Below are 27,913 nucleotides of genomic sequence, written 5' to 3'. Positions count from 1 at the left end.
ACCGCCAGTCATGCTATCATGCTTATAGTGTATTAAAAACTAAACGGCTGAACCTGGTATTTTAGGACTTTTATTATATAGTTGTTGTCTATAGTTTTACCTGCTTACTTGTTTGGAAAAGTAAACACATCAATATTTACGAGCAGTTTAGCACGTCTAAACTTCCACAGAGCCGCTCAGGGAGACTCTTTCTCAGCCAAACTGTCGTATATCACGGCTATGGAGTTGTAATAAATGGCCGCCCTACTCTGCTTCTGATTGGCTGTAAGATCACAAACCCTGTGTGATGATAGGCTGCTGGTTCCTGTCATTCCTACCAGCCTTTGCGCATGTGCCTGCTTCAGACAGCGGGCAGGCAGCTGTCCCACCGCTGAGACACAGTTGTATGACGTTTTATCACGTTTTATCACTAGATCGCTATGAATAAAATCCAGGGACACTTCATTTCACAGTATAAACCATTTATTTACTTATCTACTTAGGATAATAGCACTTTGAGGCCTAATTCAGAATATAGGTTGGGCTAGGTCCGGACTTTTGTGATCCCTGCTTTACACATTATCAGTATTATGTTATTTTTACCTGCCGATATTACGTTATGATTTTGTCAATATTCAGTTATGCAGCAGCTGTATCAACCCCCACTGTGAATAACTTACGTTGCAGTCAAATGACCGCTGGCAGCGCTCCTCGGGATGTTTAGAAAGCTCGCTGCTAGTGACATTCACCACTTAGCCGACTTGAGGAGGTTGTGCTTTGCCTCATAACACCATTAGCTACATATGTCGGCTTTTTTGATACATTTATTTGACGCCATTTTCAAATCAAATCATTTTTTAAATGTTGGCAAAAATGCAACAAATGAGCGACACAGCTCATTATAAACTGTTTAGAGAGCAGCAAGATCAAATCACTGCTCCTCCCCGTGGACAAAAGAGGGATTGCAGCTGTTTTTTTACTTGGGCTGCTTAGGGGCAGAGCCTCGCTGACGACGTCATTGCGGGGGATTACATTACCCCCACAGACCTGTGAAGGATCGGCCAAGGATCAGTCAAGGACCAGTCAAGGACCAGTCAAGAACCAGTCAAGGACCCATCATGGAAACAGGGGAACTTTTAAACCGCTACTACTGTATGGAAGGATTAGGGATTGAACTGCCAAACGTGCAGGAGGTAAAAGGCAACTTTCTACTGATGCACCTCTACTACTTATAGATTTTTTATAGATGCCACTGCACTCCACAAAACTGCAGCATTGGATATCTGGGAAATGTGAAGATGTTGGCCTCTGATGATCCCGTTTCATGCAGAAAAAAATTGGAACCAGGGTTCCAGAAATTACAATTTGCATTTCATGAACCAGCAAAAATGTTTTATACAGTTGTATTTTCCTTCAGCTGATTTACTCCTAAAGCTTTGACAAGGGTATAAAATTGATAAAAAAATGAATTTGAATACAATAATGCTCTGGGAAGTCAGAGAAAAACATATATTGCAGAGGCTACATAGGAATGATTAACAATTAATAGCCATGTATAATATAAAATATCACACAATACCTACTTAAGTGACAAGAACTATAGGAATCCTCGTGGTCTTCATTTAAATCATTTAGGCGAAAAGATGTAAGAGTATATTGATCTTTGTATTTACCTGCCTACTGCAGTTTTAATTAAAGGCAGGAATATCACTAATATATAAAAAGATATCATTTTGAATTTGTGATTTATGACTTGAATGGTGCACATGTTGCAGCAATGTTTGCAGAATAAACGACAAAGTCTGATTCAGGAGAAGGTTAGGGGTGGAATGACTGTCAAGGTTTTTGTCTTGTAAGTGAAGTGTAACTTAGGTTTGACGTCAATATACAAGTACTTTGTAGAACTTTTTTTCTTCTTCTTATTTTAACAGAAGTAGGATTTTAATGTTCACAAAGATAGGGTTTGATTAAAAAATGAACAGGATGAATTCTGAATGATGATGAATTTTTATTGCCTCCAAGGAATAAAATGTCAAAGAAGGAGGATAAAGAAAAAGCACATTTTCATTTATGATTTTGGATGCAGTTGTTTCTTTGTTAGGTTTGGTAACCTTGATTTTTCTTTTTTTAATGTAAGTCCTCAGGATCAATTCTATAAAGGGGGATTTTTCGACAAGGTACTGTCATCATCTAGTACCTGCTAGGATAAGCTCCAGCCCTGGAATAAGTAAGCATAAAAATAATTGGATGTTTAGGTCATTCTTTTATATTTTTTTTCTTTTCTCAGTTGTTTTCTGAACAAACTACTAATCAACAATTGTTGGTCTGAAAATATGTTCTGTATTTTCGGCTCATTTATGTGTTTGACTGTCTTCTGTAATGACAGTTTAATGCGAAAAGTATAATGATATGTCATCAAGTGCTTACGTTTTTCCTTTAATTATAGCTTGCATTTTTTTCTTTTTTTGTATTTCTATAATTATGTGTTTTCTCAAGCTGCAAAAAAAATGCATGAGGGAGCTCTGTTAGTCATACTTCATTGCTCCCTTCCTCTTATAATGGTGCCTGTAAAACTAAAAAGACAAAGAAAGCATCATTGGAGGAGGGGGGGACTGTTTTGATCAAAGAAAAGCAAAAAAAAAAAAAAAAAACAAAGACCAATAAATGGAGCATAAAAATAAGAGAGCAGGAACAATACATTTTACAGATATGATTATATAGGTAATATTACTAGATCATTTTCTTTAAGTAAAATAATTAGGCCATTATCTAATTTAGTGAAACTAGTAAGAGGTGTCATTGCACTAAATAGAAATTGTGTTTTGTTTTGTTTTTTTACTTATTTATTTGTCATATGAACGTTATATGCATAATGGATATGTTTGATGTGGGACATGAATAATTAAAGCCACTGCATAAATTGGATGCATATGATTTGGCTGGGAGTGATGCAACTCCATATGTGTCACTATTAATCATTTATACCAAAGATAAACTGTTTATTGTGCTTGAAGCAAGCTGCTATACTCATTACAGGAAATGCACTAGCAAATTCATTTAAGGTTCCACGGTGAGTGTTCACCTCAGGAATTTATGATACTCATTATGAATGAATGCATAGTGGTGAGGTAAACCCAGAACAATGACAAGCTGCTTACATGCAGTTGCAATCATAGCCAACATATGATGCATGTCTTTCATTAGCTGATATAAGATACATTTATTGGATTGGATGACTTTCCTTTTTTTCTTTTTCTTTTTTGGCGGGGTTGGGGAGGTGCTGAAGGTGTGGTGGGGGTGCTTACAATTCACCTGTTAAACTGAATGCCCATGTGAATCTTATAAATAACACCTTATTCTACTATGCTAAATTCACTTTGTAATTAAATTAAAAGCTTTAAGGTTTAATAAGAATACCTCATTAAGGCTGCATATGGAGATGAATCATGATCAGCTAGATATTACATCACCTATATTTCTAACCCAGTCATGAATATCCTGTTCCCCTGCTCACATTCACAATACCTGGACATAAACTGCCTTTAACTATGTTGTCTAGGCAACACAGCATCACACCAGCTCCTACGTTTCTTCTTTTTCCTCTGATTTTTCTTTCTGCAGCACATTGCAAAAATCATCAGCAGACATGACCCTCTTCTTTTTATATAAAACAACACATTTTAATATCCATTTTTTTAACTACACATCTGCAGCCCAGACCCTTACATAGCAATTTCCTAGAAATCTAAGGATCAACATCATCCATCAACTGTATCTAGGGGCTGATTTTTGCCTTGGTAACATTGAGTCACTGTTTATTTGATAGGCTTGACTGTGCTGTCAGTCTTTGGTGTTTAGACTGTGATGTTTGCAGTGTAATATGTGATAAAAGCAATCACTTGGGCCTCAGTATTTACAGCTTAGAGAGATTCTAGCAGTAGAAGGGTATGAATAGTCTTAAAACCACAAGAGAAATAAATCAACATGATCCAAACAGCATCTCTCTAAGTAGGATAATACAAAGGAGCAGGTGGGTGACTACGTCAGTCTCTTCACCTTGAGCTGGAAGAGATCCAAAATGATTTTGCATTGGAATCTGTACTGCTGTCATGCAGATAAGCGATATGCCAATTGTTTACTGATGGGACCAAGCTAGATTTTATTAAAGTGTAACTGTGCATCCTACTTTTTGCATAACTATTCACTGCTGCAAGGGTTGGGGTGGGGGGGGGGGTATCAGTGATACACAGGGAGAAATGACTGACAGACCGCAGCTCAGCTCACTGGCAAGATGCAAAACGAGATTCACAAAGCACCTATGCCACAGAAGAGTCTTTGAAGACTTTTCCCCTCCTGAATCTCCACAGCTATACATGAACAAGGTGGTCCTGAACCATATCAGTCTGAGCTGTTAGCGCTGTTGCGCTGGCCTGTCAGCAGCTCCAGCAGACTCTGGAATGCTGTGGAGACTCGCAGCAGGATGTGGCAGCTGCAGGAAGTGCCGCTGTAAGTTGCTGCTGCTACGATTTGAGCTGCTGTCTGTCGCCAGATGAGGATCAGCAGGTAAAGAATAAAGTCTGGTGTTACTTTGTAGGAATATTTCATCACAAACTCTGTGAAAGAATAGAAGTCTGAAACTAGCAAATCTACACCAAAAAAGTTCACATCCCTTCATATGCGTTGCTAGGTGTGGTTTTCTATGCCTGCAAGGCGAGGACCAGTCTATCTGCATCTGGAGGGAGTGACTGTGGGTTTTTTTAAAATTTTCTCCAGACATAGATAACCTCTTTATGTCACGAAAAACATAACCTGGTTTTACCCAGTAGAGGGCGTTATAAGACATTTTTTGTCCACAAAATCCCATTTTTAAAATAAAATAAAAATAAAAATATTAATTTTATCAACAGTAGATGTAGTTCTCATCACAATTAAGTAATTCAGTGTTGTTTACAGCTCAAAAAACACATTTTGAGTGCACTACTCTTTAATGTATTTATCTATTTACAGTGTACGTTTTCATGCTTTTTTTAAGTGTCGCTGTCAGACTGAATATATGCTTAAGGGCCTGAATGGGGAGATTGGCACATGGTTCGTTAGCTTTACCTACATCCCCTCATTCTCTGATCAGCTATTAAAGCCCGCTCAGAGAAGAAGTAAGGGTTGGAGTACCTGTTTGTAATGGGGGTGGGGGCCACGTTACTTAATTTGAGGCTGACCCGTTTTAATGGATTTATATCATAACTGACTGACTGCATAGGACTAGCTCCATGCTACATCCAAGTGAAAGTGATAAAAGACATCCTTTTAGCACTACACCTCTTATAATACATCTAAATGAAGTGCTAAAAGTATTTTCAGCTTTGATCAGTAATGACTATCACTACTCTGTCACACAAGAAACACACACGCGCACACATACACAAACACACATATATATAACAGCAACAAAAATAAATAGCAAGTACCTATATTATCTTCTTCAGCAATGTGCTGCAGAGATATAAAACATTGTTTCCCCTCACAGATAGATATATGCAAAGTGTATATGCATGCACACACATGTGATGAAAACAAATAAGCCCCCCATCTGATGCAAAGCTGTCTCACACAAGCAAACAAATAAACATGCTGCTCTTATTTCCTGTGCCATCAGGCACTCTTGATGCATACTCCATGGAAGAGAAAGCACACACTGCACCTCTTTGATAACACTTCAGAATAAACCTGTGCCAGCTCTCACAGACAAATGTGGGTGTGCTCCTTTTACTGTTAGGGACAGTTGACAACGGCTCATTTTCAGACCACTTAAATTAATATTTTACCAATTCTGTTTCCATTTATATGGTGACATCCCCTACACTGGCTTGTTTTGAGGCTGTTTCAAGTGGCAGCCAGGATCTTTTTCATATTTTGCATAGTGTTTTTTGATTTACTAGAACGGATGGGGAAATTCCTGCCTGGCATTTCCTGTAGTGCTGAAACTATGGCACATCCGCAGCAAGGCTCTTAAGCTGCAACTGCAGTCGGTGGTGACAGATGTGTGCAATGACCTAACAAGAAAACTCCCACAGCTACATTTTCTTTTCAGGCTGTTAAGTGAAATACATGAGTGAGCTATAGTGTTTTGGGCATGTGCAAGCATCAGCACTAAGGTGACTTGATGGACAGAAACAACACAACCATAAGCTAAAATATATAATGGATGACATACTTGTGTATGCTTCAAAAAGCAACAATTAAAATAACCATAACCATACATCAACCCAAAGGAGAATTTTCCATTAACGTGTCAAAGTTTCAAGCTTGTGTTTTGCACTATTTCCCCGCAAATATCCAAAAGCAGCAACACTATAGCTCTGGTTTATGTTGCTGAGCAAATCCACATCAAGGTCATATTTCTACTCACCTCTCCCTAGGCATCTGGTGGTTGGGATTGTGGTGGCAACGGATGCTGAGGCCAAAAAGCTTGCGGGCGGTGCGCTGTATCTTGAGCCGCTGGATCTCCAGAGAGCTCTGAAGGAGCCTGTAGCGGGCCTGGAGGTCCCAGTCACTGCCCCACAGAAGATGCACACTGCTGATGGGCAGGAAATGAGTGGAGGGCAGCCTCTTCAGGAATGACTTGAATTCATCTAGATAACCAAAAGAGAAGCAAGGGGTGATAAGGGAGGTAAGAAGTGGGAAGACAGACAACACTTTGTATACTTAAATTCCATAAAAACAACATGTTTTTTTTAAATGTCATGCAAAAACTAGAACTGTATTGATGTTGTTGTTTTTTTTTTCTTTTTGATTACATCTGTTAGATTTTTTGGATTTATTGTGTTTTGAGTAGTAGTAGAAAAGGATTCTCATAGTATTAATAATTCTCTTCTCTGTAGTCCCATCAAGCAAGATTACTGCTCAACAAATGCAATCTAACCAGATGGTTGTCCTTTTGATCCTTTCAACATCTGTTTTCAACATTTGTTTAAATGTGTCGGTAACAGCACATTTATTTTGTCATGGTATCCCCCAAATAATATGTTCCTATAAATAACAGAATGGATTTAATTTTCCCAAATACTCACTTAGCAATTATTATATTTTAGGTGAGGCAAAGATTTAAATCTGAAAACTAATGTACCAACTATATGAATCTATTTGTGATAGGAGAATATGCCATAGTGGAATCCATAACATATTTCCTGGACACAATATAGAGCTTTGTCACACCAGCTCTCTAAATGAACAGATCCCCATATTCAAGAGATGCACCTGCTAAGCATGCAAGCACCCTCCTACAGCTGTCCTCAAGACAGTTTAACAGCATTAACCACAGAGTTGAGCGCTCTTTTTCAGCCACAGCCGTGAAATGTCAGAATCTCCTCCACCCTCCTCCCAGACATGTCAAAGCTCTCTTTCCTTTTTTCTTCAAAGAGACCAGAATCCTTCTCCTCCCCTGTTTTGAACTTGCCATATTTCTCCACCCAGCTTTCAGAGATGTCAGATACCTCCCTTGCCCTTTTCCTAGAAAGTCTGGGTGCCACCAGCATCCAACATTCAGAATTATCTGACTCCCTTAGTGAAAAACACCCCCCATTATTAAGTCACGCCCCAGTGGCAGTTCAATAGTAGCCAAGACCTTTTATACAAGCTTCAAAGCCATCAAGTATCCCTTCCTTGATAGAGCTTCCAAAGAGTCTACAGAGACTCCGAGTGACTCTTATCTCAAGCCACCCAGCACACCTTATCTAGAGATTATAGCTCTCACAGTTTAAACACTCTTTACTTCTTGTTCCATTACATCTTGCTTTGTAGAGTCCTACCGATATTTTATCCTACCCAAGGTTTTCTGACCTACCAGGTGCATATATGTAATTTATCCTCAACACTCCGTTTTCTGTTGCTGTTTACAAAATGATGCTTCAATAAATAAATGGATGAATAAAACAAATAACTAACATTGTAATCTTGCAGCAGGTTGTAAATTTCCCAGATGATCAGCAACTAATAGTAAATGGGCACAGTGGGAGAAAATATTTCTGCTTATTTCCCAGAGGAAAGAAGAAGAGATCTATAGGATTTTAAGGTGATTACATTAGACTGAAACAAAGGTTTCGATGGAGTAACTGGTGTGTTTTTAATACACTTCGAAAAACAGAAAATCTCTGCTCAATTACATTTTTTTTTTCTGAATTATGCTGTTCAAATAATAAGTGTATTCCTCCTCCAATTCTTCCTCCAATTATTTTATCCTACCTTCCCATAAAGTTTCCACTTCCCTATGCTAATGTGTGCATTACCTAGTATTAAGGTTTGTCTTCAGTTATAATTTTTGCATCTCTTCTGGTATAAACAGTAAGACTGAGCTATTTTCTGATTCGGTTTTGTGTGGTAAACAGCCAGATTTTGTGGCCAAAGTGCATGTGGGCGTAACCTCAGCTGTTCTGCAGCAATAATTGCAGCAAGCTAGATAACTACATTAGCTTGTGCTCACTCACTGCTGCTGAGGCTGCCTGAGACACAGTGTAGCTGTAATTGTTACTTTAGCTTTAATATGACACGTCACAGTGACTGCAGACATAGCTCTGTGCTCTTTTTTATGATTATGGCTGGAACACATTGGTTTATACAACCAGTAAGACTAACAACATGTAGCAGTTCAGTATGCACTGTGGACTGAAATTGTTGTGCAGGTTTTATGCTGTTTTAGAGCAAATCCATTACCCCCTTGGTTTTTTAAAATATATATATATATATATATATATATATATATATATATATATGATATCACTACCAGTGACATCATTGGTAGTGTAGGTATACCATAAATCCCTTGAATAACATTAAACCTTAGATGCAGCTTTAGTCCTGGCAGTAGTCACATTAACAGCTACAGCCTCAGCCAGCACAGCCAGGCAGAGCAGCAGCAGATGCAGCTGTGCTCACAGCTTGTGATTTAACGCAGTCAAAGCTCTGCCTTATGAAAGCAGTTCTGAGCAAAGAATGCATCATGTACAGTGTCAGACCATCTCCTCTCTGTAACTGGAGGACATATCCTCACACTGGCAGTGTTATACCACTGTATGGATCAGAGAAATGCAAAATATATTGCAGGGTGATGCAAAACTAACTAAAAATGAATTTATTTATTTATTTATTTAGTTAGTTAGTTAGTTAGTTAATTAGTTAGTTAGTTAGTTATCCCAAATGAGCTAAAATGAATCTGCAGCGCACCTCTCTGTTGTTGTACTCGTGTTGAAAAAAGAACTTAGCAATAATACGGCATGTTGTTTAAAATGTCAAAACTTACTAAATGTTAAAGACAATTGCTGCCAATTAGTAAACAACAGCTAGAAGCAGTTTTGGTATTTCTGAAAATAGGTTTTTGAGTTCTTATTTGAAATTAATTGAAAGTTCACTGATCTTCAGGTTATATGAACTGCATATACAGTAAAATACTGGCGTCATTCTGTCTGATGTAGTGATGTTTTCTTTTTTTTTTTTTTTTTTTGTATAAGACAAAGTAACAGTGCTTTAAGCACAGATTTAATATTTTTCTGTGTTTGCAATTTATTTATTTATTTATTTTCCATTGGCCTATTTTAGCTGGTCTCTTTAAGGATGTACTGGTGTCTGGGACCATAATGACTAACATTAACTTTCTTCCATAGAGTATAAATATATTTATCTGTTGCTAGCAGGTTTTATTGGGACACTTTTATATCACATTAATAATAAATACAGCATGATGCCTTGCAGCATCTAGATGCTGACAAGCTAACGTGTATTTATCCTCCACTGTGTCCAAAATTGCATTACCTTTCTTGTCTTTCCAATGAAAACAAAGAAAGCTGTATGTCACAAGTTATTATTTGCCACAACAATCTGCGATATGAAGGGCATCTCAGCTGCTATTATTGATTTCTTCTGCAGACTTTTATTATCTTTCATTCCTTACGTTTCACTCCATGATAGACAACCATAAACTTTTACACCATTCTGGATTTTTTTTAATAGGAATTTGAACAAAAACTAAAATAAATATGACATGTAGTACTCACAAACATATACCATAAGAAATAAAACCAAAGGAAATGACTGTACGCACATAAAAACTGAGAGAATATTCCAACTTACCAGAGTTCTCAAAGTCTTTATAAGACGCTGCCCATGTCTCAGACATAGACAATAGGGTGTTTTCCATGATCTGGATGTCGGTGATGGGACAGTTACACTGGGGATACTCCTCAGCACACTGACAGATGCATTGGTTGTTACGGCACACATACTCCCCCTCTCCATTGCACATAATGTAGCTCAGAGCTGACTGGACAAATTTCTCCTGCAGGTATTCTGGGAAAATGACCTGAAGACCTGAAACACATAAATAGGTTTAGATGAATCACAGTGTGTTTAAGACTTGTTCCTATAGGACATCAGATAAAATGCTATTTAAGGAAAAAAACAAATAAATATAAATAAAACTTTCTAATCCATGCCTTGATGTGATGGAATTTACCTAAAAATTAGATCCTCAAAAGATTAAAACAAGATATTCAAAGATCGTCTTAAAGTAATGTGCAGAAAGCCAAAAAAGTAATTAAATGTGGATGATAAGTAACTTTTTAATGTCTGCATTTGTCTTTTTATAGACAAAGTTAACACATATGAGAAAAAGATGTTACCAGAATGGGCGAAGTAGCAAAGAAATGGCTGTGTGCCCAACCAAAAGTGTTTTGCATTTAAAGTAATCTTTTTTTTTTTCTAAAGGAAGTGCTTCAAAGCCTCTTTTAACTTGAGCTGTCTCTGGTGAGTCACTTTGGTGATGTGACAATAAAAAACCAGTGACTGATGCCTGCTCTGCTGTGATGTATTACTCTGTTTATCAGTCAATTTGTTATTCTTTTCATGCATCGTGTATGCATGTGTGCATTTATATTTGTTGTATTCTGTACTCAACTATGTGGCATGCTGTTAATTCCAAAATAGAAGCTGAATTTGTAATTTACAGACCAATTTAGAATAGAAGAGTTGTACCTTTTCACTCTTCACCATCAATGACAAGATATTTAGAATTTTTCAACTCCAAGCCAATCCATATCTCACCCAGGGGATCTCGCAAGAATTGAAGCTTGGACAGCTCACCGTACAGGCTTTCTCTTCAGTTCAGACCTGAGGAAAATAAATCCCCAGCTCTACAAGCCACTGGATTGGAAAAGAACTGAATAGATTTTTCCTTCTTGTAGGAAACAACATCTCGGTGAGGCCATATTTTCTTAATAGGTTTTACTTGAGCACAAACAGTGCTTCAGCAGAAAATATGCAACCAGGAACCAGAACAAAACACGTTATTGAATGATGAATGATTGCATTATTCTTTCCGCTCACATATTATTTTCACCTTTGGCTGAAAACACGAATCCATTTATGCAAAGTCAACATAATGCAGCTAAAATGAAAGGGAAAGTAAGCATATAATTTCACACTGTACACATGAATCATTCTCAAGGTGTTGTCATAGAATAAAATAGTATCTCATTATGCATTTGCATGTGGCAATTAATGCTTCTTGCCTTCACCCACAATAAATACTAAACATAACTGTGGGTAATTTAGCAAAAGAAGAAAGCCATAATTCCTTGGATCGGAAACACAGCATCGCTTTTAGCAGCATCATTGTGGTGACAGACTGTAAAAGATTCATGCAGTGATGTTTTATATTTGCAGTTAAAGCTCATGGGGCTATCTTTGTTTATAAACATGCTACTTGGATTGAATCCGAGGCTGCCACAAAGAACTGTACAACTTACAACTGTTCAAATACACTCCAGTTCTTTGTACTACACAAGCCTTACTGGTAAAGTCTACCTCTTTTTTGCACAATAGCAAGCCCCCTTTCTTCTCCGCACCTCATCAGAACTAGTGCCCATCAGAAAGGAAAGGAACAGAAGGAAGCAGGGATGGAGGGAGTAGAGGGGATGGATAGATCATGTCTGACCACAAAAGAGTTGGGTTGCCCAGGGCTTTTTCTCCATCAGGGCTGTCTGGATCCAATATTCATTTAGTTTGATGTATTCCTGGGCTTGAAACTTTAATGTGATTTGTGGGAAAATCCAGATGGCAAGTTCACGGATCAACGCTGCTCACTGACAGTGCTGGTGCCAGCGGCCGCCTGCACAATAACACTGTGTGCCTCAGCCCCCACCACTATCTAGCCATACCCAACCATCGACTCATACACATATTTTCTTTCTTGGTATCAGTATGTTGGTTCTGGAAGATAGATGAAGCAACAATTTGAGATGCTGACATTCAGCTCAGCACTATCGCTCTTGCAATCTTGCGTTTTCCACTCTCCTCTTGGTGTTTCTGTCCATTCTCTTCCCATGCTTCTCTCTCTGCCTCCTACCATGTGTGTACACATCTTCTACTGTCTTACTTCATTACACTCACTCCTACTCCAACCACACACATGCATGCACCCCTTGACTCCCTACTCCACCCTACCCCATCATCCTTTGGCTTTCATTCACTCCATCAATCACTCTCCTCATTCCCGTTTCTTTACCTCTTTGGCTGTTCACCACATTCTCCCGCTGAGCACGCATTCAAGTATTGGAAATTTCATGTCTTGTCCTCCCACTCCAGTGCAGAAATGATCTCATGCAATATAGTAAATCCATCAACATTTGTTAGTGCACTGCAGAATGAGTAAGAGACTTGAAACCCGCAGGCCAAAAGTGAAATGAGAAACTAATCAAAGTTAAAAACATTTATCTTTGTGACTTAGCCAGCTTTTCTGTGTTAGTGCAATAACATGTGACAAAATTGAAAATGATTACACTGTAAAGCGCTAGTTTATATGGCTCTGAGGCAGGTATGTGTTGAGAAAAACACCGGCTATTGGAATAGGGAGTTACACTTACTATCATTAAAGAGGAGGTGATGAAACGAAAGGTACGTATTGCAATACCCATGCAGCTATTTGATAACCACCAACTTCATGCTCTGTCAGTGCAAATAATTTTCTTCAATCCCTGTGCCTAGCTTGCTCTAAATAAATAGCAGTGCAAAATGGTACTTATTCACCACGCATATATCAGACTGATGCATCTCCTTAAAGCAGTTTGAAGGATATATGCCCACAAACATTGCTAAAAATGGAGAATGTGCAACTCTGACTTTGCCCTTTCATTGTCTCTCTCTTTTTTTTTTTATTCTTTATTCAGCATGGTGATAGATAAGGAGTGTAGGCCGCAACTGAGGCTTATAACTGCTTTGGCAAGCAGTTGCCTGCTTATTGGAATGCCACGCTCCGCCTCATAAGTTACAGTTTCATTAAAGATTAATTGACCATTGTGTGGCCGCAATTTCACAAAATAATCATTACTTAATCCACTGGTGCAATAAAGTGCATTACTTCAATGGGGGCATTAAATTACTATTGGAGGTTATTGTTGCAGCCATGATACAAATCCAAAGAGCTCTGAACTATAAAGGATAGTCTGTTTTTCTTAAGCCCACTGCTGTCCAGCTGTCCCTGCTGATTCTATATCCTTAATGAAGAGGAGATTTATAGTTTAAAAAGTTGCTGTGGTTGCCCATTTCACATGCCGCGTCTTTGTCTGCAGCTATGAGGTAGATGTGTAGCTGAAGTAGCTGTTTATCCACTTTTCATTTCTTTGCATAAAGAGATTTAGGCATTGAACAGTGTGTGTGTGTTGGGCCTGACAGAGGATAACATGTTCCACTAGAGCTATTCTCAGCTCTCAGAATATGTTAGCATTTTTTAAAGTTCTGAATGAGGTGTACTTAGCATTGAAATGGATAATGTGTTAGTGTGTCTGTGCTGAGTAGATTATCGTAGATCATCATAAGTGCTCTAAGCACTCTAGAAAGCAGAGGCTTGCGTTGTCAAACAGGACTGTTGACTCACAATTTTGTATTTGTAATATTTCAGTCTTGTAGTTTAGTTTTTCATTCAGTTTTAGCTGTATTTTCAGCTCAACTTTTTAAAATGTATTTGTTGTTTTGTTTTCTGTTTTTTTTTTTTTTTTAGGAATGTACTTTTCTTTTACTTGTAGCAATGTATACGGAAGTATTTCAAAGAACAATAAAGAGACAAATAGAAATGCACATCTGCTGGAATGCATACAAATGTTTGAAACAGAAAGACTTGCAGGTCATAATGTTTTTCACAGTGGATCCCTATATAGCTTTAGCTTTGATGATGCAACCCAACTATTTTTATCTTTACCACACACACACATACACAAACAACAACAAAAAAAAAAAAAAAAAAAAAAAAAATGCAAGCAAGGATGCAGGTGTGGCAATCACTGTGAAAGCATAAATTAAGTATAAAATTGGTCTTGGCATTCGAGGTTTGCTGCTCTTGCATCCTGAAAAGAGAATTGCTGAAATAGCATGTTGAAGCAAATGCTGGATGGAGAAGGCCAAGCAGTGTGAAGAGACAGATGAGCTCTCCATGGTGCTGATATATTGTCAGCTGTGCTGTACAGTAAAAAAATAAATAAATAAAAATAAAAAAAATTTAAAAAGTGTTAAATCGGATTAAAAATAAGTTAATGATTGCTTTTCTTTACCTTACCCGTCATAGATTATCACAGTAGGGGATGGGTGAACACTGAGCCGTTTCTTTTCTTTCAAACAATATATGACACAAGTTGAAAGCAGCAATTTGCATTCTCTCTTTTAGTTAATATTTGCTGTATTACAAAATAGTGCTTCAGAATGTAATTAGAGATTTGGTCGCTGTTGGCTGCTTCTGCACTTCAGTTGCACTGTTCAAGCTGCTCTGTCATGTGCTGCCATGTGTCCCTGCACAGCAGAAGCAGTAGGCCTCGGCTGGTAAGACATTGTTCTTGCTCTACACAGTACTGGCACTCACACACACATACGGAAACACTTACACTCATATGCACACACACACACACACTCACACACACACCCTTTGTGGGCTCTTGCAGAAATCACATGTTTTACAAGAACCCTAGAGAGGGGGAGGAGAGACATATGACAGGCTCTGACATTTCCATTTCAGCTAAAAAAGACACAACTGCCCTCAAAGTGTCACCATGTGCTGCATACACATCTCAGATCAAAAGCCCAGATTTATCACAGCAAACACATCAAACCCTAAACATGGAAATATTGTTAATCTTTATACTTTGATAAAAATGAACAATGCTTAATTCTTGACAAATTCTTGCACATTAGCTATCACAAAAGCTGCTCCAGTTTGTACTGCACTCTGGTTTGTGTTTGGAAATTTATTTTATTCTTCAGCCTTTTGAAACATTTGTGTGGCAACATGTTTTTCAATCTGCCAAAATTAAACACTATGATTTTCTCTGTATCATAACAATTACCTCTCAAAATGTAAAGTATATCCAAAACTAATGTGTGACTGATTTTGTGAATATGCAGAAAATACATGGGGTAATAATTCAGTTAGGTATAATATCTAGAATGGCTCTTAATGATAAAAAATATTAAGTTTAAGGCTATTTGGCTTATCCCGACACACAATATATAACAAAAACATTGTTGGTGAAGCCTTCCCATTACTGAACTTATAATGCTACAAGGCCCCCAAATACAAAAGATGAGAAAAGTGAAGAAACTCTCAATCAATTGATGAGACCGACTGTGCGTCAGAGAAAAGAAAAGTAACAGGAAAACCTTGGCACTTGCAGAAATGACAGCCTGCAGCTAGAAAAACTGAGCATGGAAAAAAGGTGATTTATGGTCATGCTGGCCCAAATGGAAACTCACTCTTGATTGACCACTTCCAATTGAAAGCTGACCCACAGGTCAACATGGAAAGATTTCATCAGCTTTTGGGTTTTTCAGCATGTTAGAGAAAAGTGGAAAAAAAAAAAGAAAATATGTGTGGCATCCATCTTCAAAATCATCTTGTGTTATCAGTTCTCTGAACTAAGATTGTGCATCTTTTCAGGAAGGACAGAATTGCCACCAGTGCATTGGTCCTCGCTGGGAGGTGGTATAACACTTGCTTTCACAAAATATAGGAGTACAGTATAGCCCAGGGCTCAAGTCACGCTGTGATTTTTAAGTGTCATAAAATATGTATTTTTAGTTTTTGTGGTATATCAAGTTTTCAGAAGGAAAAAATAAGGTTGTGGAGAGACAATGTTTTAGAAAAAGAGATGTAAAAATAGTGGGTGAAAATCGTTTTGTGGGTTTATGTTTATTCTCATCTAACATTTGCTTGCTCATGTTTTACATCAAATATTGTGTCTTCAGTAAATATTTTTTTCTGCTAAGCAAAGCCATTATGTTTACTGATACTTTTGTATTTCTAAATAAAATTTTCAACAAGTCCATCATAAAAAAAGACTTAATTGATTTGTATGTTTGTCTTTACCATACTGTTTACAGCATTTTCACTTGGGTAGAGGGACATGCATCGAGCGACACAGCAATGAGTATCTAATTCATCACTCACTGCACGACTCGCCTACAGGGCCAGTTTAATTTATTTTCACTTCACCACTTTGAAAACTGTTGGCTCAGGCTATTCTAACATATTCATAAATCTTCTGAGATAGGCTCATGGCTCCTCCAAGATAGGCTCTTGTGGAAACTGGAGAAAGAGAAAAGAGAAAAGCATGCATTGAAGATTGAAAGAGGCAAATTAGCTTGCTTTTGTTTTGGTGCTAATTTATGACAGCCATATTGGAGGTGATTGGGTCCTTGCAACGTAATGGTTTGTGCAGGTTCCAGGGCCTTTTATCTTTCTTTAGTGGAGTTAATATATGTAACCAATTAGCAAATTTCCACCTTTTGTAGCTGTTTTGTTCATTAGTGCTGGGCATCAAATTATGAAGTAAAATATTCCTAAAAAAAACCCCTGTTATGTTGTGATATAATACTGCCACCCATTAAAAAATCACTACTAAATATCAACATAACAGATGATAGGAAATTATCCTGTTGGATATTAAAACTACTTTCTCTTAAAGATTACTTTCTCTCCACTATCTGAAACATACTGTGTAAAAATACTTTAAATAACCTATGAAAATCCTGACCGTTTAACTGCTATGTGCTAATTCCCTCTTTCATTTAATTCTCATTACTCAATAAGCTATTTTTACTTATAGGTCTCCGAGGAGGCAGAAAGTAAGGATCCAGACAAATCCAATATCATCAGGTTTCTAAGCTTTAGCCTGGAGAGAGGACAAACAAATACAGAAGAAAGTAATGTGGGAGGATAAAAGTTGATCTAATTCCCAAGTGCTGTAAAGTTAACCAGTACACCTCTTTCCTTCAGATCGAAATAAAGAGGATGAAGAAGACAGATTTCTTAAGAAGAAAATGTCACAATGAATCACGGGAAGCATTCGATAATATTAGTTAGAGTCCATCTGCATTAAGTAAATGTGAGGTTTTTGCTCCATTATGCTAAGTCACAAACAAACTGTAATTCACATCAGTAACACATGCTCTTATCTGTCTATGGTCTCTAACACATCCTGATGCCCTCCTCTGATGCAGCAAATTGTACAAATGCACTAGATTCTGAATGTTTCAGAATGTAAAATTTAAACCTTCATGTGAAGAGTTTTGTGTTTCATAGATAAGTCATATATGCATTTTATTTCATATAGTTATTGAAAGGGAAAGGCATGAGGAGGAAAAGGCACAAGGGGGATTTGCCAAACATTTTCCATCCCAAAACTGTGGGACAGAAGAGAGAAAACTGACTTTAGGCTTTGATAGGTAGCTCCCTTGATGTCTGAAACCACTACAACATTCTAATCTAAATCTATGTGAAAGCAATGGGAATATCCGGGGAGTTTCATATCCGCAGTGTGTTATCTGCAGCTCACAGCACCAACAGCTCACAAAGAGCAGACCACAGGGGTGAGGAGGAGGGAAAAACATTCCCTTTTTATAATTCTGCTTTTTAAGAAAGAGAGCGCCTAAAATGTCTCCAGGAAAATATTGATGACAGCTAAATTCACCAGATTGCTCATTTCTCATGTGTTAATTCAAACCAGATTGCTGTCTCAGACATGTCTAAATCTAATTCCAACACAGCAAATCAGGAGAATAGAAGTTTAAAAAGTTTGATCACAGATTTGTATTCTCTTTCTTGTATTTTCAAACAAAGTTTTGCTGTGACATGTACAGTGAATTCCTCAAGGTAAATAAAGTGCTAAGGGAGGGCTGTTTGAGAGTGAAAAAAGTAAAGCCATGAAAAGAAAAAAATTAACAATTAAAAGTCTAATTAGAGGAATGAAATGGAGTGCATATTCTATTACTGCATCCTTGTTGTAACTGATGTGGTTCTGCATACTAATATGAACCCCTTATTTAATTCATAAGCAATTTAAAAAAATGTCTTTTGATTTTTTTTCCAGTCTTCTCATTTCTGCTGAGTAGAAAGAACAGCACATATGTATTGAATAATTTTAACAAGGCCAAACAGCTTTGTTAAAAACCCCAAGTAGGAGTAAGTCTGATTGAATATAAATCTTTGAGAAGATTATTTATCTCTCACTTGATCTGTTACCAAAGGAAACATTGCTCTAATAAGTATTAGGTAAAAACAAAGGGAAAATATAACCGAACCTCATGATAGGCAGGCATCAAGATAGCAAAACAGTTTCACAAGGAAATAATAATAACAGATTAGATTTATTTTTCAAGGTAGAAAAGCACATTACAGTAAATCTATATTTCATTCGGTAAGCTACATGTGTAGCCACAGCTGTTTGGGTGTAGAATGATGGAAACATGGCAGCCAGTCGGTGCAAACGGCCTCTCCAACCACCACCGGCCATTCATACACACTGGCATTGACACGGTGGGTGAAATGTCTTTTCCAAGACAACAAAGACAGACTGACTGAGATGAAGCGGGATTCAAACCACCAACCTCCTGAATATTTAATGACCTGCTGTACAGCGTAAGCCACTGCTGCCCAAGCGAGTTACAAAAATATGATTTTAAAAAGTTAACTGAATGTATCTGACATCGCTCATCTTAAATCAACTGAAACTGCTCCAGCAGCATCTGAGATGATGCACCTAACATGTTGACATTCTCCGAAATTCCTTGAGCAGAAAAAAGCAGCATGGAACTGAATATGACTGAAAAACCTCCTTTGGAACAGCTTAATCACCTCCTGGTAGATAAATTAATTAATTAAATTAAATAAATAAATATTTGGGCTATGGTATTAGCTCATTAGCCTTTGAAATTTTAACTCCACTTGAAAATATAAGACACTGAACCAACATTATTGCAATATTGGTAACTTGCTTTATGTTTCTACTGTCAATCCTTTGTACAGCAACAACTGCAACTACAAATTATCACTTACTCTTGATCAGTCTTGCAGCTCAATCACTGTGAGGAGTTTTAGCCTATTTTTCTGTGACAACTTCCACACGGGGACATTAGTGAGTTTTCATAGCTTGGATGATCTATTTCCTTCAGGTTCTTCCTCAACTGTTGGAAAAACTTCAGGGCTTTGACTTGGCCTTTTCACAAACATTAATTTTGTTCTTTCTTAACCACTCTTTGATAGAATGAGTCATGTACTTAGAGGGATAGTTTTACTGCAGTACCTGCTTTCTGCTGAGACCCCCTTCATGGACAGATATCCTGACATTTCCTTTAAGTATTTGCTGATATAATTCAGCATTTGTTGTTCAGAGTAGTGACTTTTTCTTTAAGCAATGTCATAAACACCATTACTCACCAATGTTTTTTTTTTTTTTTCAGATTAGGTCTATGAACATTAACATTAGCTAATGAGAGAGGCATTTAGATGCTTAGAGGTCATGTAATTAAGATTGTTCATACAGCAGCATGTCTCTTTGTTAGTTCACCAGTCCTGTGGATGATAACGGTCTTGATTCTCCTCTCTTTATGCACAATATGACCATGGGCTGATGACGTTCAATTTCTTTGAGGTTAACTGGGTAACAATTTCAAGACTGATCAACATGATTTTTTTTTTTTTTTTTTCTTTTTTTGCAGGCTTCAACCTGACAAGTAAGACTTGACTCTAATCACACTAATTTAAAACAACTGTTTCCTTCAAATAAACAATGAATCACGCTTTTAACATTCATTGATATGTCGTATCTCAGAGTAAATGGAATATTTTTGTCTTGTTTGTTTAATTATTTTCCTTTTTGGTGACCTCCTTGAAAAACCTGACATTATTTTAAGGTAATATTCACAAACTTAACTGATGCATTTGACAAGTCACAAATGTGTTGTGTACATAGCATGTAATGTAATGTTCAGAAACACAGATTTTTTCTCTTAAAGTCTACTCTGAAAGGATACATGAGTGTAAATATATGTTTCTGCAGTTCATATATGTGCTTCTTCATTTGTTTAAAAAAATAAATAGATAAATAAATGTGAACTCATAAATCTGAATATCATCGAGTCAGTTATTCTGACCTTTACCCTTTGAGTTTTAAACTTTTCTACACAGCTTTGAGAGGAATGTAATAAGGTCACTCCAAGCTGCCAAAGGTTTTATGATTCTTGGTTTTTACAGGAAGCTGAAAATGTGCTGTGGTGTGCAACACAGGTGAACTGAGTCACTGATCTCACAAAGCAGCCAAAATGAACATAGCACAGGGCTTCATGAGCTGATCATTCATTTAGGTCAAGCTCTCAACTGATGTATCCACACAACAGAAAGAAGAATGACATAGACGTAGAAAAATACATTTAGAAATGAAAGGTTCAATCATGATGCTTCCAAATACATCAGCAAATCTAGTACAGTACCAATACAAACAATATTATATACATGTAGAGAGGGAGAGAGATTTTTACACTTTCTATTTTAATCCTTAAATATTGTGCTTATAGGTGAGAGGTGTTTAGTTGCCACATGTGTTTAATAAAATATGTCACCAGCTTGTTTCAAGTTCATCTTACGGAAGTAAAGCTTTCATTATGTTGTGAAGGATTCCATTTATTTGGTCATGATAATTGCCTTGTCTGCTCATTAATTTGATGCACCTGCCTCATTCATAATATAAATAAAGGGGATGTTATATGAGGTTGTTTTTTTCTCATAACAAAAATGAAATGAATAAAAAAATGGTAATGGAAATGTGTAGCTTTACCCACTTCTCTTTGATATGTGCCAAACACTGTTAGCTATTACTTCATCAGATTAGGTTTTCATTTTTATTTTATTTTTCCATTGAAATAGTGAAAATTGTACCACTAATTATTCACCCAAAGTCCTTCCAGCACATTTTAGTCATAGCTGCACTGTCAAGTAAAAAAAATATACTTTGATGGTTAACAATTCTTTGTTAAACTTGGCAGGAATTGCCTGAAAAAAAAAAAAAAAAAAAACTAAAAATGGTAAAATGCTAACACTAAAACATCTTACAATGGCATATTTTGCTCTTAGATACCACCAACAGTGATCTGTGATCTATTAAACTGACCCGATGTGACTCCTCCCCACAGTTTAAATGCCAAAAGTTAGCATTTTAGCTAATTGTCTAGTAAAAGGTCAATAGGCATTTGTAAATGAGACACATGGTGGGTGTTCATTAGAAGTGCTAAGAGCTGCTAGGGCTTATTAGAGTAGTAGAGGACCCAGCCAATGCCATTTCTCTCAGGGGATAGTCTGTGAAGTCCATTTATGGTGTATTGTCAAAGAGGACAATGCTGTAAAAGCTGTTATTTTGGGGCACTGACTGTAAAGACCAGCCAAGGGCTGCAGTAAATCTGTTTGGGAATCTAACTGTGTGTTGTGAGAATAAAAGGCAATCAAGCTGGGACCACCATGAGGACCACAAGTTGTTCCAGTTTTCATCACTTCCAATTTTTCTAAGTACACTTAGGATCAAGCCAAAACATCTAAACACATGGAGCTGAGATGGTGCTTTTATACATCAATGTGTGGTGTGTATGTATCTTCCTTAATGAAAAACTTGAAATTCATTGATATAACACAATTTCTTTAAATACTTCATCTGTTTAAGTGAAGAAACTGCAGAAGAGCCAATGCAATTGCAACATGAGACCCGTTGCTTCCAGGACTTTGATGTGAAGTGCCACACGTTTGGTGACTCCGCTGAATACCAGGGTTAGTTAGCTTTGTGATGTGGCATTAAGTCAACCATCGTCTTTGTTTAAAATGTGTGCTATGTACACACAGTTTTGAAGAAATAAAGATAATAAAATAAACTTACATCGCTCAGCAAATACTTATTATTTTGGATTACATTTACAGGGAGAAGGTATCTTAAAACTTGGCCAAATAAGCAATGCACTTCTCTGTTTCAATGATGAATGCTGTGTGCTGCTACTGCTAAGTGTGCTCCACTTGTTTATTTTTTATGTAAGTGTTATCCACAAGGAGTGTCAAAGGTTTTATATATTTTTTCTTTCTTCTTTCTTTTTTTTTTTACCATGAACTACCTGGACAGTAAGACACCATCTGGTTATACTCTAGCAGCCACGTAGTAGCAATGCCTGTCAAACAATATGATTTCAGTCAAAAACAATGCTACACAGATGTAGTTCATTTATAAAATAGCCATAGTGATTGTGTTTATCACCAGCTAAAGAATATTTTATAACATTAGTGAATTTCTTCATTATTCTTTCAAACTGAAGAATTAATTCAAAATAGTTTCCTTAAAAAAAAAAACCCACACACACATATATATATGTGCTCTCTATATATATATATGCTCAGTCATGTTGTGAATTTTCATTACCAATTTGTTACATGTTGCTGCTGTGTTAAGAGTCATTTGGGTACGTTTTAACAGTTATACATAGTTTTTGCAAATTTCAAATGAACAAGAAATTGTTTGTCCAGCTGTTTATTACCTGTAACATTTTTGCAAGTCACATACTTATCAGAAAGTACCACAGACTATTGAAAAATGGCAGAAGAGAGGCTAGGAATGGATGCCAGTATCCCAAGAAGATGCTTGTGTTAAAAATAATTGTTTCTTTCTTTTTTTTTTTCTCTTGAATTTTAGCTTTTATTGTAACTTACTTACCTCTGTACTATTTCACCAGGGTGTGAAGATATGTTGTTATGGTTTTACCGTTAAAGGTACTTGGTTAAGATTAGAAATACATCATAGTTATGTACTAAATCACTCTATGTAGCTTAATCCTCGGCTGTAAGGTCATGAAAATATTTGGCATCCAACATAACCATTACTGGTTCCACAACAACTCTCAGTATTTTTGTAATTTATACATTTCCAGCCTCTTACAGCAAACATAGCAGCTAATTTTTACAACTTTTTTACAACTAATTTTCTATGTATTTTTTGTAATACGGTTTAATTAAGGAAGAGCTACTAAACATATAAAAGTAATTACTGTGTTTTTCATCACTTTGCATTTGTTTAAAAAAGAATAAGTGGTCTATGGATATAGCTATTGATTTCTAAATGCCTACAAAAAAAAAAAAAAAAAAAAAAAATGCACTTCCATAGATTAAGAAGAACATCATTCAGAAGATAATTTAATTGCTATAACAAAAACAAAAAGCCATGAATGCTACTAGTATGGGGCTATTTTACAAGTGCATATAAGTGTTATCTAATGGGAATATGCTATAGGGTTTAGAAAGAAGTAAAAAAAATACATTTAACAGTTACACCTATAACAGACTTAATGATAAATGAGTACTATAGGGTGATTTTAACGGTTGGAACTCATTTTAAATTTATTCAAGCAGCATACACCTTAAAAGCTCTCTAGTGACTGCATACCTCTTGATAGGCGATGTGAAGTGCCATCACATTAAAGAGCACAATGACTGCTTAGCAGGTTATACCATCAGCTGCCTTTCTAATTGATGGCAGGAATGATAATTGCTCTTAAAAGAACACATTTTCAGCTAAACTCACTATTCACTCACACAGCTCACCCATCAATATAATTTCACTTAATGCAAAAGCCTTTTACAGAAACCAATCAGAAAAGCTATTCATTTCTATTGGGGTTATTATCAAAGCAAAAGAAAAGATCTTTCTCAAGCCTGTCATCCTTCAGTTGGGTGACAAACAGTCTTCAAAGCACAAGGCTAATACATTTGATGCATGACAAAAAAGTCCTTCCCCAAACCTATAGAGCGCTTTGCGTAAGTGGCAGTTGAGGACTTTAAAGTGTCTCTTTGACAAACCACTTAGTTCTCTGATTTTAGAGGACGAGTAATGATCTCTTCAGAGATGCACCACGAGGTGTGTGGATTGAAAATAAGTCTTTCTGATTTTAAAACAGTTTTAATAACTTACTTTAACTCTAATAAATCAAAGAACCAATCACTATTCTCAAACACTTGACCACAGTTACAGAGTCTTTCATCGTTCTTTTCCCCAAGGGTGTCTGTCACTGCATGTAATTCCTTCTCTTAGTCTAATTATTAGACTGCTACTGTCAGTGTCTAAGACAGGACTATTTTCGAGTAGAAGAACCAAACGTCTAATGAGTAAAAGTTGCTATTTGCATGCACTGATGTATCATGTGTGAGAAAAATACAAATACGTTCATTTTTCTAGGACTGGCAACCTAATGGCCGTAACTTATGTATGCATATTGGATATGTTTGCTGTGAATCAGGATCTGGCTACAATATTATTGAGATGTTTTTACAATCATTAATTACACTGCACCTACACGGAGAATACGAGTTTCTGCTCTCTTTGGTGATTAGTTTGCTCAGCTGGAGGAACTGTTTTGAATTTAGGGCCTGACTTTGATCAGAGCTTTAAGTAAGACTTAAGAACACAATCACATTAGAACATGTGCAGATATCTATACCCAGAAAATCATTTTCCAATCCCCAGAGAGGATTGGGGAGTAAATCTATTCCAATCCCAGCACCAATTAAAAAATGCATTGACATTTAATTCAGCAGAAGCCACAAACCGTACTCTTCTAGTTTGTGTGTGACTCATGAGCTCCTTAAATTTTAACAGCCTGCTGCCCTGTGACGCTTGACATGCTGTAGAAGAGAAGAAAACAAAAGAAAAAAAGCATGTGGATGGATGTGGCTGATTCCTTTACCTTGCAGATGAAGCTTGCTCTCAGGGCTCTGCAGGAGGATTGAGCTAACCGAGTCCAGATTGTCATAGCTACTGCATCCCAGTGGCCCTGTTCGTGTCTCTGTCACCTGAAAGAGAATTAGGACTCAAATGAAAGTCATGTCACAGAAACAGGTGAGATTTTGTGTGTGTGGGTGCAAACGTCTGCTTCTATATTATGAGCAGGGAGGGGGGAGCACGCACACATACAGTATATCTCCATTTCAACCATCAGCACATCTGAATTACTCTCAGTACCCTTCTGTTCTGATGTTTAGTGTTTTTCTTTACAATGCTTTTTAAGATAAAGATAAAAAAAGCAGAGTACAAGCTTTTCAAAATCATATAAAAATGTCTGCTGTGTATTACCATTGTCAGTCTATAATGTGAGACTTTTTGCAAGTGACTTGCATTTTTATCAGTACTAATTGCACTGCAAGGCACAGTGATTGCATAGCTTTGCCATGCATTATGAATGGTCCTTATTATTATTATTTTTCTTTACACAAGCTCTTATGTCATAACTACATTGACTCAATTTTCAAAAGACTTGTCAATTGCATTTAAAATAACACCTTCATGCACTCATTTTAATTTAGCTGCTGGTGGTGTGTTCAAGTTCTTACAAAAAAGTCTGATTTCTCTTAGTGTCACTATAGAAAGGTGTTTAATGTGGAAATGTGCAACGATTTCTTCCTGTTCTTTTTCAAACAGTTTGTGGGAATAGCTGTGGTTCTGCTAGCCCAACTCAAACACTTTAAAAAGAAGTAATGATGCTATTCAAATGTGACAAAGCTGCCCTAAAATATATACTTTCCATATTTGAAATTCCAAGCAGGTTGCACTTGAAAAGATAAGAGAAAAAAAGAAATGCCTTTGCTCATTAACTTCTTTACTTGTGATATTTTGCAGTGGAAAAGCAGAGGCCAAATGAGTGTACTTTGCAAAGGATATTTCTTTCCTTCTTTCTTTCTTTCTTTGCTCACATGAAAAACTTTCAAAAAGTATTCACTTTTGTCACATGTCAAACATGCAATACTGTTATTGACTGAACTGCAACTTGTTTTGACCACTTGTGGACAGTGATTAAATCTGTAAACTCAACAGTAACATTAGAAAACGTTTCAAATTGAAATGTTGGCCAACAACTGTAAGCGGTACCCAATGATCTCCAAACAGAGCCAGCCAGGCTGGTAGAGCATAATGATTTTATCATAGTTTATTCACAGAAAACAGCTGCTTGGTGGGGCTGAAAATTACACTGATGAGACCAGTTACAGTGAAACAAAGATGGCAGCTGTATGATGGAATGCCCAATCAAAGAGCTCAATAAGACACTAAGGGCTTTCATCTGTTAAGACAGACAGAAGACCCTGTGTGGTTTTGTAACTATGACCCATTCACATCGGGGTAGTGAATGCAATGATTAGAACCACTTAAAAGTGAAAAGGTGACATTATACAAATGGTGAGGTGAAATATAAAGGATAAAAATAGACTTTAAAACATTAGTATGTCATTCAAACTGAAAGGTGGACTCGTGGTCTTGAGAAATTGCTCCTCGCTTATAGTCAAACTCAGCATTACAAAACCTTCATTATGATAGATTAAAAAGAAAAGAAAGCAAGAAAGGGAGTTATGGTCTACAAAACCTCAATTACTTTTGAAAGCATTTGACTATTTTCATATGTGCATCTGTGTGTATGAGTGTGTTAAATACACGGACTGGGAGGGAGGGAGGGAGGGTGAAGCGTGATGCCATTTTTCCCATCTTTTATGCTGATACTGTACCAGATGGTAGGCTGACAAGCAAGAAATTCGCAGATGCATATCTTACCCTTAGCATCAGGCAGTTAGGAGAGGGGTGCTGGAGGGTGTGGGGTGGTACAACTGACAGACAGGGCCAGACTTTCCTGGAGAACCGTATGATCATAATGTTCAATTAATATGCCCTTGAACATAAATTTCCACGTTACTTGTAAAATGTGTAGATATTTGTATTTTATGTACCTTTTAAATAATGCTTGCTTTAAGGGGATGTCAGAATACAGTGTGGTGAAAACAACAGGAGTGAATCCAAGGCTAAGCAGGCACAGTCAATATATAGCAATATTACTGCTGCACTGGAGAATTTCTTTAAATACACAAACGTTAATAAAATGTTAACTATGGAAATGTTCCTCAATATATAATGTATATAATGTAAAAGCTTTATAGGGGCTTATACAGTATATAATAGTACAGTAATGTACCTGCAGTACTTATACTTGCTTGTTTTCCCTGATTTACACAATCCTAACTACACAAGATGTTAACGTCTTCATTTATGAGTGAATCAACAAAACTGTATCATATAACTTGCTGCAGTAAAAAGATTTGAACGGAGAAGATAGACAAGAAATGTAAGGAGCATGTGTAAAATATAATTAATAAAACAGATAAAATAAGAAAGCAAAGATACAAAGTTAAAGACAAAGAGTAAGATTTACCATGCAGTGATGTATTGCTGTGTATTTGGTTGCTGCATATAATAACATACAATAATATATAAAATTAGTCATTAGCATGGGGAACTTATTTTACAAAGAAACTTAAAAAACTTGATGATGAAACTTTGCTTGAAAGCAGCAAGTTTTGTATTTATATAAAAAAAAAAAATAAGTGTAGGCAGTTAAATAAACGATTGTCCGAGTTTGACATGTTTCAGGCTCAGAGATCACTGGTCCTATTGTACACAATTCTTATACAATGCATTCACACTTCTGCTAATGAAAGGATCTTTGTTCAAACTTTTAATTAAGTTACAAGCTTTAATTAAATTCTCAATGTTAAACCGAAAATGTTTCTTCA

General features: G+C 36.7%; 1 protein-coding gene across 1 annotated transcript in view; it reads right to left on the bottom strand.

The window, feature by feature from the left end:
• brinp1 (bone morphogenetic protein/retinoic acid inducible neural-specific 1) overlaps positions 1–27,913 on the bottom strand; it is a 108,737-nt gene that overhangs the window by 8,577 nt on the left and 72,247 nt on the right. The window contains exons 5-7 of the mRNA XM_041970596.1: positions 25,048–25,153; positions 10,099–10,335; positions 6,386–6,608 (exon numbers count right to left, since the gene is read on the bottom strand). Coding sequence (XP_041826530.1) covers positions 6,386–6,608; positions 10,099–10,335; positions 25,048–25,153 — 566 coding nt within the window. The remainder of the gene's footprint in view (positions 1–6,385; positions 6,609–10,098; positions 10,336–25,047; positions 25,154–27,913) is intronic.

Source organism: Melanotaenia boesemani, chromosome 19, assembly GCF_017639745.1.
Source record: "Melanotaenia boesemani isolate fMelBoe1 chromosome 19, fMelBoe1.pri, whole genome shotgun sequence".
Lineage (NCBI taxonomy): Eukaryota > Metazoa > Chordata > Actinopteri > Atheriniformes > Melanotaeniidae > Melanotaenia > Melanotaenia boesemani.
This window is presented reverse-complemented; position numbering and strand designations above follow the sequence as displayed.